Below are 23,670 nucleotides of genomic sequence, written 5' to 3' on the forward strand. Positions count from 1 at the left end.
TTTTTACCGACTAGGTCAAATAGCATTGAATTCAAAGTAAAAAATGTTAAAAATAAGTTCAATGTTATTGTAACTTACAAAACAACTCAGGTCCCAATTGCTTCTTAATAATGGTTATTAGGTATATCACTCTCAGAAAAAATTACAATCTTGTAAGTCATTGGTAATCAACATGTGAAACAATGTTTTTTCTGTGATGACTTGAATGAAACTCCAAAAATTATTGTCTAGTATTATTTGGTATTTATTAATTTATTTACATGTATACAAATTGTGCACTATTCCCAAACACATTTATTTCTTGAAAGGCTACCTGTTTTTACGGGAGTTTTGGTGATGTATGTTTGGTATAGCAATATAACTGGATATAAAAGCCATCAAGATTCCAACATTGCAGCAAAAGAAAGCTATGCTCTCAAGCCAGATGGGTATGAAAGCATTAATGGCATGGAATTCAAGAAGGTAAGCTGGGAGAAGCCATGAGACTTGAGCTGCTACCCACAAGATAGTTAGCAAAACTCCCTTCTGCCATGTCATAGCTAGGCGTGGAGCTATTACTGGTAAAAGAACTAAATACCATAAAAAATATTGAGATGTTACAACTTTGTTAAATGTTACAAACACCACAGTCTGTGTAAAAATGGCAAATGGAACATCTAATCGATTGCTGAATTTGTAACCAAGAGCAATAACTAAAAGTAGCTGGGGACCAAATGTTGCTATGCTTAGTCCAGGGATATGAAAATCAGATCCAATGTATAAGAGATAAAAATATATAGAAAAATTATGCCTGGTATCAGTCCTAGAAAGGTGATACAAGAAAGCTTCTTCTATGTACTGTTCTCCATACAAGAAAAAACCCAACCCTGTCATACCAAAGAATGAAATCATTGCACCTATTGCTAATCTTGCCTTACCATAGTTGGGAAGAAATTGCCTCCAAACAGAATCCTGATGATGATGACTAGTTAATGACAAATACATGGGAAGGGTGTAAATCACCGAGTATAGCTTGAAATGGACTGACAAGCCCAAAAAAAATCCTGACAAAAGAGTGAGACGTAATCTTAGCATGTACAAAGTCAACAGAACTAATACAGCCATGACGGCCTCGGCACTTCCTCGAGTTGAAACTCCAATAACCAAAGGATTGTATAACCATAAGAATGAACATTTGACTGCTGTTGCTTTGCTCTGACCATCGCGCAAAAGCAATTGGTACATCAACTTTGAAGCAACACAATCAAAAAAGGAAAAAAGAAGCTTTCCAAACATAAAATTGAAGTAAATATTTGGGAGTAGCATCCACGCCAGAAATGGTGTATACCTGTAAGTGTGCCTGTTGAATGGGGAGCCCTCATTGGCGACTTCATATGCAGCATCTGTAAAAACATGGTAGTCCACATCTGTATACTTTAAAACATTAGTTTTATCATGGTGCTCACCGTACACAATAAACATAAAACGAACTAAGAAACCTAAAAACAAGTGAATCTGAATGGCCTCAGTTGAACCGAATCGTGAGCCTCTTACACCCAGAGCCATTGCACAAAATTTAAAAACACTTGTACAGTACTATACAGCAAACCAAATACAATCAATTAGTTTTCAATAATATTTGAAACTGTACCCAGGTTGTGAAGAGTCCATCATAATTATAATTTTCTATTTCATGATACAAGTAACTTTCTATAAAAACAACTCTACTTTTTAAATGCAACGTGCACTAATCAATCCACATCTGGTAAGGTATATGTTTCTACAACCTCGTATTTAATCTTTTTGCAGACTCTTGAACACATTTTTTAAAGGCTTCAAATTCTTGAGAACAATCACCTTTCAAAACGTTTTCTCTGAGAGCTACACAACGTGCATATTCAGTTGCTACAGGTCCACATTGCAAAATCAACTTTGGATACAGCCGAAGACGATTTTGGGCTTTCTTGACTGACTCCATACTTAAATCTCTAAGTATGGCTTTGTTTACTTTTAACACCTTCAAAGGTATTAGTAGGCAATTCACTTTTCCTAATAAATATATCATACAAAGGACGGCTGAAGAATATTAAGAGCCCTGCACTGAGGAACAAATGATGAGCCTTCCTAGGATTATTTCTAATCCATAAAGATAACCAGCTTCTCCCTTTCGTCTCACCCTGGAATTCAAAAGAAAAAAAAATGTCAAGCATAATACATCAATAATAAAAATAAACAAGAGATATTACTGTCACAAAAAACTTAGGGATGAATAGCTTTCATATAAAAAGTAGAAGCATGGTGCCCAACCAGCATATTAAAATTTCAAGTCCCTAGTATGGAATAGTTTTTTTTTGTTAAACCACAAAGATAACTAAGTTTTGTGAGCTTTCTCTAAAACCATTGAAGATACTTTATTTAATTGTATCTTTTTCTAAATAATCCTTAGAACCTAGTAATACAAAAAAAGAGGGGCAAGATTTGAATTCTATACTGTACTGTATACAAACTAATCTTATCTTTAATGATGAATAAAATCTAAAAACTTCTGTATAAAGTTTCCTTAAAATAAAAATAAAAGTATTCTCAACCCAAAAGAGAACATTCCACATTCTTCCCAATGACATACAGTATTTACTGCCATATGTGAATAAAAAAAACTAAATTTTTATAATAAAATGTTTTTCAATACTTATTTGTAAGACATCAAAGAGATTTGTTTGATGTCGGCTACCCCCAAAAATTGGGGGAAGTGCCTTGGTATGGTATGATCTGTGGTACACCCTGCTTCCCTCCTCAAAGCTCACTCTTTAATATCATTAGAAAATTTAAATAATTCTCACTCTTCTTCACTCAAATTGTCTTTTCTTCCCAGTATGTGGCACACTAAGGTAATTATCACCACCTTAGGTACATTTCATATTACAAATCGAACTCAAAATAAAAATAAAAAACCTCTGACATCACTAATCACTGGTGAGGAAGGAGGGTATTATGTGAAACACTAGAAAAATAAGAAAATACATTTTATTACTAAAATTCTGCTTATCTAAATGAATCTAGCCTGTGGTTCAACTTCCTGAATTCCACACTCTTAAAAAGGTGGATAAGTGAAGGAGAGCCTATAGAAACTAGAGTAGCTTAAAGTTTGAACACTTTATAAACAAATTTGAAAGAGCTCATCTTTACACTTGAACAATATCTATGGATTTAGCGAAAAAAGTGAAGTTACTGCTTCAACTAAAGAAAAACTTCCATCTTTCTTTCTCAAGAAGGCAAGATTTCATAGTGAGAAAAAACTAAATAAACCAGAGCCATGAAGGACAGATGGAAAACTATTAAATATTTAAAATTTCACCTTCAATCTCCCTTAGGGGTAAAGTATCTAACATAAAATGGTTTTTCATCTCACTTTAAGGTATAACAAGAAAAATTTACTTTTTAAAACTCATTGAGAGGTATAGCATCAATACAAAAAAATAAAAATAAAAATGAGCTTTTCACATCCCATATGGACATAGAGAGCATGGCTAGAGATTAGAAGGCCTGTTCACATAGACATTTAAATACCTGATATGTTTCACAGGTAGGACAAGGGAAAACTGGCCTACCTTTACCAGTCTATCCAAGTCATTTGTCGGGAGAAGTCACGTAGCTGATAAGACGAATTTTAAAACTTAAAATCATAGAAAATAAATAAAAAACGGTAAATTTTAAATGACTATTTGAGAATATACTGAAAAACTTTTAACTTTGAAAAGAAATAAAATCTTGTGAGCAATAGTGTTGTTCTGCTGTGCTACATGTTTCCACGGTGCTTTCCACTCGGAAGTACAATACCGTTCAAGTGTTGTGTACCTAAATGTGAGGGAAAATGATGTCAATGGGCCAAAAGTTAATATTTTCAAGCTTGCTAAAAATGAAGGAGGAAAAAATGAATGACCTAGTAACATCCAAAGAGAATTTCGACCTACCAAAAATCATTGGGAATATTGGTAATATATTAAGCAGATTTTTCTTTCTCTCTTTCTCTCTCACATACACATACAGACACACACAAACATATACTATATATATATATATATATATATATATATATATATATATATATATATATATATAATATATATATATATATATATATATATATATATATATATATATATATATATATATATATATATTTATTTCTTTATATATATATATATATATATTTATAAATATATACATATATATAATATATATAGTGCAAAAAAAAAAAAAAAAAAGAAATGGACATGGGCAGGACATACAATGAGAATGACAGATAATAGATGGACATTAAGAACAACAGAATGGGTTTCTAGAGAATGCACAAAAGAAGCAAGAGAAGCAATAGATAATGGACTGATGAACTAAGAAAATTTATGAGTATAGACTGGTACAAAAGGCCATAAACTGATGCCAGTGGAGGGACATGTCTGAGGCCTTTGTTCTGCCGTGAAATAGTTATGACAGATGATATATATATATATATATATATATATATATATATATATATATATATATATATATATATATATATATATATATATATATGCATATACATATACATATATACAGTAGGGTCCCGAATCATGCGAGAATTTGGTCAATACATGAACCCGCATGAATGGAAAATCGCATATTTCGAAACAGGAATAATTCCATTAGGGCTATGGCAAACTAAAACTTGCCAATTCAAATGCGTTTACCACCCATTTTCATTTCTTTCTAAGTACTATACTGTATTTTTTCTAATATTGAATTTTCCTTATAAATAGATAAAACATTTAAAACGTTTTAAAGTTTTAATAACTTAAAAAAGGTTAAAATCACAACCAGGAAGGGTGTAAATACCAAATATTTCCCCTTATAACACAACCTAAAATTAGTAGTAATTTTGATAAGTTTGTCATATCTGTTGTATAAGACAACTGGTGAATAGCAAAACCATTACTGTATAGACTAGCTTTTGTTGTATCATTAAAAATCCAAAATTAACGAAATAAAGGCTTTTTTATATGATGCATCTTTAACCACGCTAAAAAAACGGATTTTGAGCGAAGCGAAAAATCTATTTTTGGGTGAGATGGCCATGACGTCCTAATGGAAGGTTCCTTTAGTAGCTTCCGAAGGGTATATATGACTAGTGATATTCCCAGAGAATCAAACCAAAGGTTTCACAGAATTCTAACTTCTGGCGCGAGTACCTTTAAGATTACTCTCAAGGGTATCGTATATCATCAGGGGACGTATTCTTGACACGCCACATGGCAATCTGCACCCCGAATAGCCTTTACGCCTCTAGGCTTTAGGGGGAAAACGTGGCAGAATAGAAGGGTAACCGCAACAAAGATTACCCTGGTTCCCCTACTACAATCGTATCAAAACCGCGCCAACTCCCTCTGGCGGTCATTCCTTGTAGCGTTGAGCAAGGTGCTACAGATACAGTAGATCAGGGGGGGAAACCGAGAAGATCTTCTCATAGAAAAGAAGGCTGGGTCCATTAGGACGTCATGGCCATCTCACCCAAAAATAGATTTTTCGCTTCGCTCAAAATCCGTTTTTTTGGCTCAAGCCATGACGTCCTAATGGAAGCATACCAGAGAATTAGTGTATCTGTGGTTTTGTGTTAGTGCCTTAACCTTGGGGCAATATTTCCACGGCCAAAGGGGCCAATTGAGACAAAGGACGTTACCGTTATCCGTCATCATCACTAAGCAAAACAATGTTAGCGCTTCCTGCCCCCTGCAGGGAAGAGTCATTTTTAGACGTAGGAAAAGGGCCTCAAGGTAGCATATATTGTATGAACAAACATAAGTATACACTGAGAATACAAACAGTCTCAAGGATTGTATATATTGCGGAACCAATATCAGTGTCCCCATCCATTGAATGTAAGCATACAATGATATGAGAAATACTTACATGAGTAAGTTAAGGAACTCTGGTATTTAAAAACATGCAATTGTTGGGCGAATTAGGACGCAACTGCATTTTAATAGACATTTATTCCTAATAAATGACTACATGCTAAATGAATGTAGCACGATAAGGAAATTATACGAGACATACGCAGAAATTAATGTTCCCTTTTTTGAAAGGGGGAAATGATGAGTGCCACTCTCAAACTGAAGAAAAGCTCTTTTAACAAGACTTTTCTTTATAATTTCTGTACATGAAGTAGTCTAACAACACTGTGTACTATGTACACACGGCACTAGTGGTATCCGTATAATTTCACACCTGAGATTCTGAACAGATTTAGTGTTACCTTGGCAACACTTATTCAAAGGGAGGTCACACGAAAATTGCTGACCCCTTCTCCTTTTAATTGATAGTCCCAATCAATTTACTGTTCATCGCAGAGCTAGACGACAGGGTCCAAATAGCACCTTCCGCCACCACATAATGCTTCAATCCATAGATTTGCTTAGTATAGTGTCTGTAAGACGCATTGGACAACCTCCGATCAGTAGGTGAATGAAGAGGCTGAAGTCCACACTCTGAAAGGTTCAGTGATGAAGCAACTTTCCTCGGATCTTTTATCTGCAAGAGTACTGTCAGGATCCGCTCCGCGAAAAGGGTAGGTGAGCTTCGCCCTCAGTTGTGGGGATAGTTTGATCCAAAGTTTTCTCCTGTAAAGAGCTGTTCCTCCTGAAGTCTGAAGTTCTATGAAGATAGACCTTAGACGCTCTAGCAGACCTAGAGAGACATCTTCCTTCAGAGGGCAGATTCTCCAGGAGCCCCACCTCTTAGTAGGTAGGACGTCTTTAATGAGAAAGGTTAGATCAGAAAGAGATGCAGATCTCCCACTTAATGTGGCCCTCAGGATAGGGCCACTATTTCACTAACTCTAGTCCCAGAGGCTATAGCGAACCGAAAAAATAACCTTTTAGGTTAGATGGTTGAGGGAACAATCCTCATTGTTCACAGGTGAGGCATAATGTAGGACCTTGTCCAAAGACCACTAGACAGGCTTTAGTGGCGTTGCGGGCCTAAGCCTGCACATGTTATCGGAAATTTATCAGAGATTCCAATCGTTAGATCCATTTAAAGGGCATATAGAAGAGGTCTAGTCGGGGCTGACTTGCACAGAGATAATGGTCCATGGATCCAAAGATCCCATTAAGTGACCTCTCTCGCAAAGTCAGCCATACCCTTGGTGCTTACTCAAGGGTTTATATGGAGACAAGGCCGAAGAACTAGCGTTCTCATAGTATTCAAGGATACACTGCCTCCTTCCTCAAAGGCCAACGTGCTGTCGGCCGCCAGACCCTGAATATAGGGGTGGATAGAGAAGGACAGGCAGAAGATCATGAGATTGTTTTCGGGCCCTTTTGCTTTACAAAACAATTTACTTTCCCAAGAAGACTCGTATTGTCTTCTCGTTGACTAGACTTGTATTCTTCTAGGAATTCTATTTTGCCTTTAAGATCCCAGTCTTTTTCCTAACCGTTAAGGGCAAGGAATTCGTAAAATGAAGGGATCAGGTGTACTGTGATAAATCGAAGGCAGAAAACTTCTGAACCTCCTGGATAATCCTAGGTGCATAACTAGGACTAGCCTCAGCCTCAGTTCCTTCATTACAGGGAACGGGATGTTCTTGGGCTTTCTGGGAGCCAATAGAGCCCCTCTTCCTTGGAAGGGTCTCAGCATGTAGAGGGCCTTCTGGAGGAAATTTTGATGGGCTGAATAGGAATTCTAAGTCCATCACTTCTAATGTAGAGACATGATGTCTGTTACCTCCATTAGAGGGTCCTCGTATGGGACTAAATAACGAGATAGTATCTTGATAACGCTCATGATGAAGAGAACGAACTGCAGCTCGGGGACTTGTCCCTTTCTGGGAGGGAATGGGTCTGCGTCCGTGTACCATTCCAACTCTGTTGGGTGGAACCCGAGAAGAGCATCCGCTGTCACCTTGCGGATCATATATAAACGAGCTGCTGATAGGCGCCATTCCCTTAAGGAAGGGATGGCTAGCATTCCCTAATGAAATGAGACGTCCCTTATCCTCGACAGTTTCGACGCCTCATTATCGCTTCGATGCCCCAGATCAACCTAAGGAGGTCCGATCTGTGTGGAGAGAGTTTATCCATCCATTACAGGGCTACAATGGCCTACGGGTCCGTGGCCCTTGGTCATTGTAGGGTAAGCGGAGAGGGAATGACCATCATTGGTCCTATTAGATCTCTTCGAGCGTTTGATGCGTATATTCTCCAGCCTCTTAGCGCATCTTATAGTTGTGCACATAGCACTGGGTCTGTCATCATTGTGAACTGGAGAGAGTTCGAAACTCCTCCCTGTTAGCGTTATGGAATCCTGACTGATTACCATAGTCTCTTGACAGACCTTGCGATCTCCTTTTACATCCCCAGGGGAAAAAGGGGGCGTTAGGGTGACTACAGGTTTCAATGATTTTTTAAAACATTGAAGCCCCTGAGCTGGAGAGAATCGAGATTCTATTATTTGCATCCTCAATGTTCCAGGGCCGGATCATCTCCATGGATGCTCATAGACAGTCATTTAGGGTGCTGCCCACCCCAGCCTGTCGTCCAGGGCCATCGTTGCCTGAACTCTTTCTAGGCTTGGTTTCGCTTGACTGTGTCTGCTAATTCCGTAAGGATCCTAGGACTGAAACTAGTCCGACGAGAATCTCGTCCAGGATATATGTTATCTTCCGTAACTTGGATCCTAGGTAGGAGGGGAGGGGGTGACTGACTGGAGGTTGTTGATAGACATCTTCCAGGGCTGGCTAGATTGTCAACACCCCTTACTGAATAGGGTCCTTATGTTCAGAAGGATTATCATTCTGAACTTGCTGTTTTATTGGAACTTGTTGCGTGGCGCCAAGTCCAGAATGACTCAGAGATTTCTTGAGTCTTTCATGTGAACACTAAACTGCCTTCATTGGAAATCGATGGACTCTACTTTCCTCACCGCTAGTATGCTCTAGAGCTTTAAGGTATACTCTTCTAGGGGGAATTTGAATATAAGAAGAGTTGAGGAAAGGATGGTAGAGGTATGTCCATTTCCATTCTAGTCTCATCTTGGTCAGGCCTTGGACTCCAGTGATCGAAGGTCCGGCGATCCAGGAGGAACTTCCCTCTTACCAGAAGCGTCTGTTTGCTTCGCTTGATCCGAAGGTGTATAAATCAGACTGTCTGTGGAACAACGGTCATTGTAACTGTGGGATGCTGTTTAACATCCAAGGGAGAACTAAGAAACCCTTCCGTTCTCCTTTCAGGCCATACCTGACTGTTTGCCTATATCAGCTTTTCAGTGTTTCACTGTAATAGAAGATTCCTTTCTATTGTATAAAGCTTAGGATAAGTACGCTGGAAAAGAGGAGAGACACAGACGTGTAAATCCTTCCAGCCAACTGCTGCGGTTTTCCTAATTATTGATTCTAGGGCATCCCCTTTCAAGAAGAGGCCGATGGAAGATTCTAATCCATAAGGCTAGAGTAGCGCCCTACATCCGGGGAATTAATAATGAGAATCAAGAGGCTGATGAAGCACCAGCGTAAGGAAAAAAAGGGGGGGGGGGAAGTGGATCCCCCAAATCAGGTAGGTCTCAGCAAGGGGTTGTGCTTAGAAGCACAACGTACTGGAAAACCATTCTATTGTATGGTTATGTACCAAGGATTTCTGTCTGCGATATGGTCCTAAACTGCAGGTGTACAGGATATTGTATACCCCTATACAACTGGCATGTTACCGTCAAGGCTAGTGCTTGGGGGTAAGTTAACTGGCAGAGTACTTCAGTACCGATATGGCTAGCAGGTCTTCGACATATCAGTGACTTGTCGGCTGTCAGCGGGTCGTTGACAGACGTCACACCATCCTAGCCAGTATTCAATGTGACTGGGTAGTGGTGAAAACTATACGCATAGTCAGCGGATCTCTGAACCAGAGGAGACTCCTCGGGCTGTCGGCAGACCGCCGGTAATCGGCGGGCTGTCGATTGAAGGTATACCAACTCAGCTATTGACTGGGTGGTGACCAAGGGCACACACACTGCCGGCTCTTGGCGGCGGAGTCAGATGTGACAGTGAAACAATGACTGCTGTCGTTGATTTCACTACAAGGTGTGGCTTGAATGTGGAGTCTCTGCCCGGTGTTTGTCAGTCGGGGGTTCGAGTCCCGCTTAGACTCACCAATGCCGTTAGTGTCTGCAACCTCAACTTGAGAGGCAGGGTTGGGAGGCGCTGTTTAGACCTTAAAAAACCTTAAAAAGGAGCACTAAATCGGCATTTTTAGTAATGAGAAAGTGGATTTTTCAGTCCAATTCCCGTAGAGTTTTCGTATTTTACGAGTTCGCAGTTGAACCGCATTTAAGAGATAACTTTCGATAACTTTTCGAACCAACCACAGTTCGACAGCTCTAGACTGCCGTCTTGTAGATTGGGGATTTTGGAAATAATATTGCTGGGGGAACCTGCATATATTATGTCCGTGAAAATACTAATCTTTATAACTGCAGAAGACTGCAATGCATCATCTGGTGTCCCTCCTGTAAGGAAGGGAGAACAGAAAGGAGTATTCAATTGATTATCGTATCGATAAGCAATTTGCAAAATTGTCTTTTGACAAAATAGCTTAGGACAGAAAGCTAAAAGAGATAGTGGGAGACACATAGCCGTGTATCCCCTGTTAGCCAATGCTGTTACTTCTCCTCAGTCTTAAGGAAATTCCTCCAATCGGGGAATTCCCTAAAGAAAAGGGGGCTCGAACATCTAGGTTTAAGGAAGTGTACATGCAATGTCCCCTTCTATGCTTAACGCTGTGAGGTAAGGAGGATTGATACACAATCAGAGTATCGAAGGAATGTCATTCTTTCGAAATAGGAGCGGTAACGGCAGAAGCTCGCATCCAAGATATGTTGATTAGAAATTAAAAGACATATATTTGTGTATCCCAACCCATCTATTCGCTGCAACCTTCCTTACAATATTAAATCAGGAAGTTTCCTGAACAGGGAAACTCAGGGATAAAAGCTCTCCCCTTTAGGGGTTAGAGGCGTCACACCACCGGCCCTTTACGAAATTTAATATTGCAGGGTAAATAGAAACTGATTTCAAATCAGAATATTGATGAAATATTATTCCATCAATATAGAATTGGGTCCAGCAAATATCTAGACAGGGACACCCAATATATATTGGAAATAACTACTAGTATAATCTATACGTTAGTTATCCATCTGCCGTATTTACTATACCGTAAATATACTGACTACCTGTATAGACCTATACCGCAGTTCAGCCGGCAGAAAATAAAAGACATATACATATGCATCCCAACCAATCTATTTGCTGTGACCTCCCGTACAATATTAAATCAGGGAGTTTCTTGATCAGGGAAACTCAGGGATAAGGGCTCTCCCCTATAGGGGTTAGAGGTGTCACACCACCAGCCCTTTACGAAATTCAATATTGCAGGGTAAATGGAAACTGATTTCAAATCAGAATATTGATGAAATATTAATCCATCAATATAGAATTGGGTTCAGCAAATATCTGGGCAGGGATACCCAAGATATATTGGAAATAACTACTAGTATAATATATACGATAGTAATTCATCTGTTGTATATACTATACTGCAATTATACTGATTACCTGTATAGACATATACTGTAGTTCAGCCGTCATATTGCCGGATTAGCTAGCTATTGTCGGAGCATCTAGCAAGCTAGAAAAGAAAGAGAGAGAGAGAGAGAGAGAGAGAGAGAGAGAGAGAGAGAGAGAGAGAGAGAGAGAGAGAGAGAGAGAGAGAGAGAGAGAGAGAAAGCATGGAGTGAAGGCTATCTATTACTGTATATGTATACAGTAATAAAAGATGTAAAAGTTTAATTTCACTACCTTTCTCCGAAAAGAAGGTTCACTTCCATTTAGCCATAGTACTATTGCCGGCTTACTACTGTAGGCCAGCCTCCGACAGCACGAGTACAGTCGGCATGCTACCTACTGAGTCAGTATCTATCTGTGTCGGCCTACTGCCGGCCAGAACAATACGCCGACAACAGAAACTGTGGCTAACAGTTCAAGGGACAACTGGAGAACCTTGGTGACAAAAGGGGCCTCCCATCCACAGCTGCCAAAGCCGCTGGAAGCCGGCAGTCGCCGACAGCCGTCATGGACGTTGGCAGTCGGCAGTCGCCGACAGCTGACGGCTGAGGAGGGGTGGGGGGGTCTGGGCAGCTCCGGCAACCCACCTGCAATGGTAAGGTTGCAGGACTCCAGCACAGGAAAGACAATGGCTCGGCCATCGTAAAAGAACAGAGAGGGGAGGGGAAAGGGTCCTATATGAGGTATAGGAGGGACCGGCAATGTTGCTGGATCTACACACCTTGAAGAAACTCTGTTTCAGTACCGGCACGACCACAAGCGGCAGGAGAATCATTTATTCTCCAGCTTAGGAGGTGCTAATACAGTTAAGGGGATGGCAGCTCATGCCGTTCCTCTCAACAAGGGAGAAACAGAGTTCCAATGCCGGCGCCATCCTAGGCCACAAGAGTATACGACTCTATAGCCTAGGGTTGGCAAGCATAGGACTAGTCTAATAGACCACAGGGAGAAGGTGGCAGTAACATTCGACCACTTCAGGTGTAGTCTAGGGAGGGCTAGCCTCCTATACCAGTAGTTCCGACGGCAAGGGAATGCAATCACCCCGCCGACCGACTGCCGACAAAGACTAAATACTCTGAGGTTCTGATCGAATCCCAAAACTTGCCGACGGCGTTAAGGGATGAGACAGAAAACTCTAGGCTAGTCATGCCTGAATTTGAAATTCAAGGCCGACACAGAGAGTTGTAGCCTAAGGCTACTCTCAGAGGGAAGAGAGATTACCCATAAATCTCTAGTGAGATTGATGATGGTTAATATAATTCCAGGAGATATCGATCTCCAGGAATGATAACCAATACACAAGGGTAACCGGGGAAATGACGAAAGTATATGTTGTCTAGGTTATGTTACCCAGACAAGACGAGATTTCGGTTACCTAAATCACCAAAACTCTGACATATACGATCGCCACGGAAAGGGAAAAATATGCTTATAGATATCTTTACAATATATAATGCCTAAATAGCTTTCATAACAATGAATAAGCTATTTACACCGGAATGTCGTTCTGCTAACTAAATAGCACATGTACAAAGAACGACAGTGCCATGGCGACACCGGCGATCGGCGAAGATCCGCACACAAGAAATACACAATTTCATTGCGAGGCTAGAACTAAATTACATATTGTAAAGAATCAATACTCAACTTTCTAGATGGAGAAAGAAGCCGTAGAAGCATAAATATTCCCAGAAATCGATCGGAAATGTCAGATCGACAGGGAACACCACCGTAGCGAGTCGCTACAGATAAAGGAATGACCGCCAGAGGGAGTTGGCGCGGTTTTGATACGATTGTAGTAGAGGAACCAGGGTAATCTTTGTTGCGTTACCCTTCTATTCTGCCACGTTTTCCCCCTAGAGCCTAGAGGCGTAAAGGCTATTCGGGGTGCAGATTGCCATGTGGCGTGTCAAGAATACGTCCCCTGACGATATACGATACCCTTGAGAGTAATCTTAAAGGTACTCGCGCCAGAAGTTAGAATTCTGTGAAACCTTTGGTTTGATTCTCTGGGAATATCACTGTAGTCATATATACCCTTCGGAAGCTACTAAAGGAACCTTCCATTAGGACGTCATGGCTTGAGCCCAAAAACCCACAATCAAAATCTAAACCAACTGTTTTCTTTACGTTCATCTCTGATCATAGCTGTGTTTAGATTACTTTTTGCAGCAACAGCTATCTTACCAAGAATTGATTATATAATGATTTTCTTATCACCAATGATGTTTTACCTAAATTTTCTTAGAACTTCAAAATAAATGAAGTGAATGCAATTTATAAAAAGTGTTTCCTAAACACGCCGCCTAAAACAAAAACCTTCCGTTTGTTTACTGGACGCTCCGTCGTCAATCATAATGAACAAACGAACGCCATAAAACAAATGATCAAGGTTTTAATTAAGAGAAATATCTTAATTACCATACCATATAAATTCCCATATACGTATCAAAACAGGAAAACCATTTTTGTTTGCGTTTAATCAACAACAGCAAACTGCTGCTAATGGCAGTAAGATAATTTACGACAATTCTGAACTGTTACGAGAGATGATTGTCCATTCCATATGCAAAATACTTTTTTTAAAGTCATCAAACAATTGGGTTACCGCTATAACGTTCAATGTGACAGAGATGGTGCGAGATCGGAGAAAGTAAGGAAATTTTGAGTCATGATTGATTTCTAATATAAACTTTATGAAACAACAAAGATTTCATTTATTAGAGAGATAGAGAGAGGTAAGAAATGCGAGGTAGCAAAAGGTAGCCTAGAGAGAGAGAGAGAGAGAGAGAGAGAGAGAGAGAGAGAGAGAGAGAGAGAGAGAGAGAGAGAGAGAGAGAGAGAGTATTGATAGTTTTCAATGTACTAAACAAAAATATCATAGGTTATAGTACATTGGTGCTTATGTAACATTAACTGTATAGTTGTTTTGAATAAGTTGAAAAATGGTATAAACAATACTTTGTTACTGAATTCGTACGCGCATATTCTTGAGAATGGCAGCTAGATATCAGGTGATCTGATCACAGCCTAAAGTATAACAAAAATACATGCTTTCTTAAAGAACAATTAACTATTTATATAGTAGCAATTTTCTAGAATAAAATGTAGTTTTCCAAAAATATACCGATCTGCTGACGAAATCGGATGCTACGATTCAAATGGATTTATAAACGGTATAATTTTTCCGTTTCGTATTTAATTGACACATTTCAAGAAAATTGATTTTGGTTTTCTTCATCTATGTGTAAGTATTGTATAACACCAGAGAGAGAGAGAGAGAGAGAGAGAGAGAGAGAGAGAGAGAGAGAGAGAGAGAGAGAGAGAGAGAGAGAGAGAGAGAGAGAATCAGCTGTTGTAATCGAATGCCATGTTTTTGTTTCTTGTAACACCTGAAACAAAGAATTGATCACTATAACTTCAATAGTCATGTCAATTTCATTCTTAAACTCAGGTTGCCATATTTGAACTAAGATTTTATTTCTTACACACAGAGAGAGAGAGAGAGAGAGAGAGAGAGAGAGAGAGAGAGAGAGAGAGAGAGAGAGAGAGAGAGAGAGAGAGAGAGTTGATTGATTGATTTAATGCCAGAAAACCTCAAACCTCAAATCTCTCTCTCTCTCTCTCTCTCTCTCTCTCTCTCTCTCTCTCTCTCTCTCTCTCTCTCTCAGAGAGAGAAAGAAAGGTTTTTATAATTAAGCAGTGTACTATACAAAACAAATCTTTGTAAAGCAAATCTATACTGTTTAAAATATGAGAAAATATTGCAGACTCGTTACCGAAATTTAGGCTATTCACTGCCGATAAACGAACCCCGCCTACGTGTGAAAACCTTGAACACCCAAAGGGAAAAATGAAGCTTTTATATGTACTGTACTATACAAAAAGAATGCTTTGATATACCATCATTAACACTACCATTAAAATTATCGAAAGGTTAGAGAAAGATAAAGATTGCCGAGAAGGTAACAACAATTATGTTTACATTTTGTCAGCCGGACTCCTATAGTTGAAGTTGATTTCATTGTTAATATGGAATTTTTCCTTAAATGGGCTATTTATTATGAAATTATGTTAATAAATGAAAGGTAAATATCCTTTGGTAACATATATCATCAGGCACCGTACTTAGAGCTACCAATATACTTAAAAAGACAATATATTTTATACATTTTGTAGTGCTTAACTCACACACTTTGAACAGCTTTGCAGATACAGAAAATTTATTAATGAAAATTAGGACAGCATAAATGAAAATCGCATAATTCAAACACGCATAGTTTGGGGCCGTACTATATACTGTATATATATATATATATATATATATATATATATATATATATATATATATATATATATATATATATATATATATATATATATATATAAAAGACATTTGCTTCTTCCTCTATTTTCAGTTAACTTGAAAATACAAACCATATGATTTATATGATTTCCCTCACATCTAGGTACACAAAACAAGAACGCCACTGCATTTGCAGGTGTTGCTGGCTTTTTTTTTTCATTAAACATTGCTTTTAGATTCTCTTTCTCCCATACCATATATATATATATATATATATATATATATATATATATATATATATATATATATATATATATACATATATATATACATATATATATATATATATATATATATATATATATATATATATATATATATATATATATATATATGTGTGTGTACTGTATATACAGTACGGTCCTAAATTACAGTATGCGATTACAGTCGCTCCCCTACTTACGAACATTCGAGTTACGAACAACGGTACATACGAACACAAATTGAAGGAAGTCCAAACATGTTCGTAAACATCCGTAGATTTCATCTCAAGTTAAATTCTCTCTCTCTCTCTCTCTCTCTCTCTCTCTCTCTCTCTCTCTCTCTCTCTCTCTCTCTCTCTCTCTCTCTCTCTCTCTCTCCGTATTTTGATTTTTAATGCAGTTAAATCTTCACATTTCTTTGAAAATTATTAAAAAATTCTTTATATCCTTATTCGATGTTTCAATTAAGGGAATAGTAACGGATCGGAAGAAAACCACTTGATTTGCCTCTCGCCTTCCGCCAGAAGAAATATAACGTCATCAGACTTTTGGCATTTTTTTTTATTTCTAAACATATTAGAAATATCTTCAAGATGAATATTGCATCAGCGCCAATATGTTACAGAAAATCAGTTTCCCTACAGTTCTTATTATTAGGTATCATGCGAAATTGTTGTAGCTCTTTCTGTGTGTGTGTGTGTGTGTGCTCGCTCTGTCAATCGCATATGGGTAGTTAAGTCTAAAGCTTCATACAGTATTCAATTTTTCGTTCAATATTAAGCCTTCATATTTCATTAGACATTATTGTGTTTAATTGTGGTTTCTTAAAGCACGTTCATATTTTTTTTTTTCTTGAGCATTTCAATAATCAACAATTACTTTTGATTTACTTTTGGTTGGGAGATCAGCTGATCTCAAGGTGACGCTGCAGTATTACGATTATGCGCATATATAGTTCGAAATCTCTTCATAGTGAATATTACAACGGCGCCAATGTATTATAGGGTATCACATTTTCCATACAGTTCGTTGATAGACCTTATTATTAGTTATACACGGAATACGCACCCCCCCCCCTCTCTCTCTCTCTCTCTCTCTCTCTCTCTCTCTCTCTCTCTCTCTCTCTCTCTCTCTCTCTCTCTCTCTCCCCGTATTTTGATTTTTAATGCAGTTAAATCTTCATATTTCTTTGAAAATTATTAAAAAAATTCTTTATATCCTTATTCGATGTTTCGATTATGGGAATAGTAACGGATCGGAAGAAAATCACTTGATTTGCCTCTCACCTTCCGCCAGAAGAAATATAACGTCATCAGACTTTTTTTTCTTAACTTTACGGTAAGTTGTACTAATCTCATAACTAATGATACAGAGCACTAAAACACTTGATATCGTTAATCGGTGTTTCGATTATGGGAATGCTGTAATAAGATTACTCGGCAACATAATGAAAGGAAATCATTCGGTTTGTCAGCGCGCTTCCGCCAATTACATGACGTCACAAGATACGTGACGTATACTCTACAAAGAATGATTCCGTCGGTCAAAATTAAAATAAAACAATTCAGTAAACTAACCTCCTGCATTTTATTTAACAATACCAAAACAACCATGAAGCAGTTAAATGCACAGTACTGTTACATACAGTAAATACAGTACGGTACAAGTCAGCTGATTTTATCAGAGCGTGAAAAGGTAAACATTACAGTACAGTATATAATGCAAATGGCCGCTTGTTTACGTAAGTTTCTAGCAAAAAAAAATGGGTAATGGAACAATAAAATAGCTTTCAGTACATTTATTTAAAAAGGAATTAATGTACAGTACTGTACTAAATGTAAAGTACACTATATTTACTACGATTTTACTTCGTCAGCTGATTCAGAAATGCAGTGCATATGTATGGCCGATTGTTTGTGCAAGTTTCTATTATGTAGTGTGCAGTACAGGATAATAAAACATACTGTACTGAACTTTACAGTATTATACAAACTACAGTACTGTAATATGATAAAGTAAAATATTTGTAATAACCTATTTTATATGAAATGGGGCTATTTGTTGACTTCTACGGCTGAAAATCGTAGACATCTGAGTTAGGTTACGCTTACTCTAGACCAAAATTTAACACTAACGACTTACGAACAATCCAGCTTACGAACAGACTCTCGGTCCCTATTGTGTTCGTAAGTTGGGGACTGTCTGTACACATTTATGCGGTCGCTAGTTTTCAAAAAATAAATTTTCTGTATCTGCGAAGCTGTTCTAAGTCTGCCGGTCAAGCAGCACAAAAAGTATCAAATCTATCGTCTTTTCAAGTACATTAGTAGGCCTAGGTACGGTGCCTGATAATAAATGTAACCAAACTATATTTACCTTACATTTTATCAACATAATTTCATAATAAATAGCTTTTTCAAGGAAAAATTCCATATCAACACAAACTTTTAACTATGCGTGTCCAGCTGACAAAATGTACGCTAAAGTTGTGGTTCCTTCTCGGCAACCTTTATCTTTCTCTAACATTTTGATAGTTTTAATGGTAGTGTTAATGATGGTATATTAACGTGTTATTCTTGTTTAGTACAATGGCATATATATAAAAGCTTTAATTTTTCCCTTTGGTTGTTCAAGGTTTTCACACGTGGACTGGGTTCATTTATCGAAAGTGAATAGCCAAACTTTCGAAAACGATTAGGCAATATTCTTTCATTCATATTTTAAACAGTAGACTAGAGATTTACTTTACAAAATTTTGTTTTTGTATAATACACATATAAAACCTACTATCTCTCTCTCTCTCTCACTAACATAAAATCTCAGATCACATTCGGCAACCTGAGTTTAAAAATGAAATTAACATGACTCTATTGTCAGTTGTGGTGAGCAATTCCTTGCTTCAGGTGGTATAAGAAATTAACAAAAACAGCATATGGTTACACCAGCTGAGTCTCTTTCTCTCTCTCTAACATAAAATCTTTGATCACATTCGGCAACCTGAGTTTAAGAATGAAATTAATATGACTCTACTGTCAGTTGTGGTGAGCAATTCCTTGCTTTAGGTGGTATAAGAAATTAACAAAAACAGCATATGGTTACATCAACTGAGTCTCTCTCTCTCTCTCTCTCTCTCTCTCTCTCTCTTTCTTTCTTTCTTTCAGATGCTCTACTTTACTTACATATAGAAGAAACCAATATCTTTGTTTCCTTAAAAGAAAGTGTCAATTAAATATGACAAAAAAATCATACTGTGTATAAATCCATTTCCAATAGTACCTTAAAACACGGCATCTGATATTGTCAGCAGATCAGTATTTTCTTGGAAACACCATTGCATTTTACACTATTGCTATTTAGATACCTGTACTGTAGTTGACTGCGTTTTAAGAAAACATTTATGTACTTTTGTTTTAATTTCTGGGGTATATTAACAATCTAGTATTGTATTCCCGTGTTCTTTTTGTTTTACTTTTGGCTGGGATCAGATCAGCTGATATCTAGCTGCCGCTCTCAAGAATACGCGTGTACGAATACAGTAACACAGTATTGTTTATACTACTTCTTAACTTATTCAAAACGTATACAGTTGATATTACATAACCTATCATATTTTTCATTTAGAATATTTACAGCTGTAATTGTTATTACTCAGATCTCTCTCTCTCTCTCTCTCTAGAAAAGATTATTTTTTTTTTTTTTACAATAGTTTCAATACTCACTGACGGAGCCGGCAATATTTTAATTTCTCAATCAACCAGGGTGCGCTATAGCAGTCATTTAGGCCACGATAAAGGTCTTGGGCAGCTTTTGAAATAAGCGCGATATTAATGAAACGTTACAGCAAAGTTAAGTGCTTTCATTTACTATTGAAAAACCATCAGGATTTAAATTACCCTCACACTCTCCAATCTCGCATCATCTCTGTCACATCCAATGTTATAGCGGTAACCCAATCGTTAGGTGACTTTAAAAACCAATCTAGAACTTTGTTCTCTTTTTTTGCAGGTGGTTCCATATTTGAGGTGGTTAAAAGTTGAAATTTTATAAAACTGAAGTTGGGAAAAGTATTTTGGATGTGGAATGGACAATTATCCTTCATAAGTTTAGAATTATTGTAAATTATCATACTGTCATTTGCGGCAGTTTGCCATTTTGATTAAACGTAAACAAAATGGTTTTCATGTTTTGATACGCATGTACGAATTTATATGGATACATTAAGTAAAATATTTTTAATAACATATTTACTAAAAGCTCTTTATATCTTTAATTATAATCTCACTCATTTATGTTTAATGCGTTCGATTGTTCAGTATGATTGACGATGGAGCATACAGTAAACAAACGGGAGGTTTCTGTTTAACCCATTACAGCCTAGCGGCAGCAAAAGCTGCCACTATATTCTGAAGTGTCCAGAATTGTCTGTATGTCTTACAGCCTTATCTTACATTATGAGCATATTGAAACAAGTTCATTCTTGCTGCTGACCGGGCCACATTACCCTCCAACTCACCTAATGCTGTCAGTTGAGCTTAGATTGTGAATAAGTTAAGATGGGTGAAAAGAGGACTACATTTAGTTGTAAAGAAAGGTATTTTCTATATGAAATTTACAATGATTTCAAAACATTATTGCTGTGTTTCTGTGATCTAGAGGTTTCTTTTTTGTGTGTTATCCATAAAATATCTCTGCAATTTTTTTCAAGGCCATCACTGAGAAAAGCATTTTTAATGGCAGCTTTTGCTGCCGCTAGGCTATAACGTAATCATTTTTTTCCGTTTTCTTATATAGAGTTCATTTATTTTTCAAATAGTGGTCAAAATCTTATTAGAGTATATTCAGTTCGTAGTTTCATGACTGAGAGAAGAAATTAACGTTGAATGAACCCAATTCTTTGTTTGCTACTCAGCTCCACAGGAGTTTTATAAGAAAAACTGATGCAATTTTTCATCCTCACGGATGTTTTATCTTGCAAACGTAATATTAGTGTTCCTACAAAAATGATAGTACATCTATGTGAATGTCGACATATAGGTCTATACGCAGGTAAACACACACATACACACACACACACACAAACATATATATATACTGTATATATTATATATATATATATATATATATATATATATATATATGTATATATATATATATATATATATATATATATATATATATATATATATATATATATATATATATATATATATATATATACATATATATATATATATATATATATATATATATGAATATATACACACACACACACACACACATATATATATATATATATATATATATATATATATATATATATATATATATATATATATATATATATATATATATGTGTGTGTGTGTGTATACATACATATATATACATATATACATATATTTATCTATCTATATATATATATATATATATATATATATATATATATATATATATATATATATATATATATATCTTCTCTGCACACTTACATTGAATGGAATCTACGACCTTCTGGATAAACATGACAATTAAGAAGTAGATGTTTCTGTAAATCTCCCCCCCCCCCCTTGAGGATACGGATGCAGACATTGACTAAGACTCGGATTCTTCAGATGATGAAGTTGCATGCAATCCTGGTCATTTGCCCAGAAAGATTCTCGCCAGAGACGTTGCAATTGACAAATTGAAAGAAAAGGTAAATAACCATGTCAACTGCATAAATCTTTTCTAAACTAAACAATGGATTGAAGAACTTTATCATCAGAGCACAACATATGGAGAACAAAAGTCGCTCTCTAAACCCCACATCACACCGCAAAATGTGAAGATTTTTCTTTCTATTCGTATACTTTCTGGCTACAACAAACTTCCCTACCGAAGAATGTACTGGTCTGAAACTCCTGATGTATTCAATTACTGGGTTTCTGAAAGCATTAGGAGAGATACATTTAATAAAATTCTTAGAAGTCTTCATTTTGCTGGCAATATGAAAATGACCGACGACCGATTTTACAAGGTAAAAGTTATGTTTCTTTTTATACTATATTCTCAGATTATGGTTTTGATGATATATCACATAGATAATGTTTGTCGATTTATTTCTCCTATTTTGTATTATATACTGAAGAACTGAAATATATTGACCAATAAAACCTTATCTTTATTAGGCATTCTAAATTTTCAGGTAAGTCCACTTTTCCAGCACGTCAATAATGTCAGCAATCTTCAGCTTCAGCAATAATTCCATAGCATAGATGAAATTATGATCCCTTATTATGGAATACACCGGGCTAAGCAGCTTATAAGAGAGAAACCAGTAAGATTCGGTTTCAAAGATTGGGCTGCATGTACTTCAGACGGATCTCTTATTTATTGTGAGCCCTATTGCAAGTCTGACACTAAAATCCCTGATATAGGACTGGGCTAAGATCCAAATGTCGTATTAGAGATGTCTAATGAGATCAATTTACAGGCATGCCAGCATGCAGTGTTTGAGAATCTCTTCACCTCATAACCATTGCTGGAAAATTTAGCAAATCGAGGAATAGGAGGTACTGGCACACTAAGAGAGGATCGTCTTCATGGTGCCCCACTAATGGAAAAGGAGAAGAAAAAAATATCGTGGGTACATGGAAGAGGCACTTACTGGTAACACATCAGTAGTAAAATGGAAGGTAGCTGCTGTGGCTTCAAAGTAAGAATGCTTCAAGTACAAAAAACAGGGCGATGGAGCAAACTTGAGAAAAAGCATATTGAGGTTGATACGCCCAATTCCATTCAGGTGTATAATTAACAGATGGGTGGTGTTGATATATTTGATCAACAAGTATCGGCCTATATAACTCGAATTCGTTCAAGAAAATGGTGGTGACAAATATTTGCTTGGAGCATCAATGCTCAAGTTGTCAATTCATGGATGGTTTATCGCAAACTGGGAAATATAATCCCATTGATAGACTTCATCTGGCATTTTGTAATTGCCATAATGAAGCAATATGGTGCTCCTCGTACATCTCCTAGCCCTAAGAGACTGTCTTCTGGAATTGCAATGGATTCTGTGCTGTACAATGGTGAGCAGCACTGGACCAAGAAAGGAGACCAGCGTCACTCAAGATGCCGCGAATGTTCTCGACGAGCAAAATACATTTGCAATATGTGTTCTGTACCTCTTCATCCAAAATGCATGTTGCCCTATCATAAAATACCTCAGTAGTGCATAATGAACAACAGACTGAAATCATTTGAAGCTATATAGGGATAACCTTCGTACAAGAAAAATAGAATAGTGTGGATATGCAACTCATGCAATATGTTCAAGTATTTTTTTTCTTTTATATTATGAATCAGTAAGAATTTTGAGTTTTTATTGTAACAAGCAAGATTAGTGATGATAATTATTAGAGATAATGAAGTTATGTTTGAAATACTTAGGTTTAATGTAAAATTATATTGTATGTCAAAAACAAAGATT

General features: G+C 37.0%; 1 protein-coding gene and 1 long non-coding RNA gene across 2 annotated transcripts in view; both read right to left on the reverse strand.

Annotated features, from left to right (window-relative positions):
- Positions 1 to 218: 218 nt before the first annotated feature.
- PIG-M (Phosphatidylinositol glycan anchor biosynthesis class M) lies at positions 219 to 1,760 on the reverse strand. The gene has a single exon (XM_068385919.1). It carries the CDS (start codon positions 1,543 to 1,545, stop codon positions 310 to 312), a length of 1,236 nt encoding a protein of 411 aa, XP_068242020.1. The 5' UTR covers positions 1,546 to 1,760; the 3' UTR covers positions 219 to 309.
- Positions 1,761 to 1,814: 54 nt separating this feature from the next.
- The window catches only part of LOC137652489 (uncharacterized), a 106,158-nt gene continuing 84,302 nt past the window's right edge, over positions 1,815 to 23,670 (reverse strand). Inside the window, exon 4 of the long non-coding RNA XR_011046324.1 lies at positions 1,815 to 2,156. This is a non-coding gene — a long non-coding RNA (uncharacterized lncRNA). The remainder of the gene's footprint in view (positions 2,157 to 23,670) is intronic.

The sequence above is a fragment of the Palaemon carinicauda genome, chromosome 1 (genome assembly GCF_036898095.1).
Source record: "Palaemon carinicauda isolate YSFRI2023 chromosome 1, ASM3689809v2, whole genome shotgun sequence".
Lineage (NCBI taxonomy): Eukaryota > Metazoa > Arthropoda > Malacostraca > Decapoda > Palaemonidae > Palaemon > Palaemon carinicauda.

Excerpts from the sequence above, each read along its gene's own strand:
- PIG-M (XM_068385919.1), bottom strand. The coding sequence starts at position 1,545 with ATGGCTCTGGGTGTAAGAGGCTCACGATTCGGTTCAACTGAGGCCATT.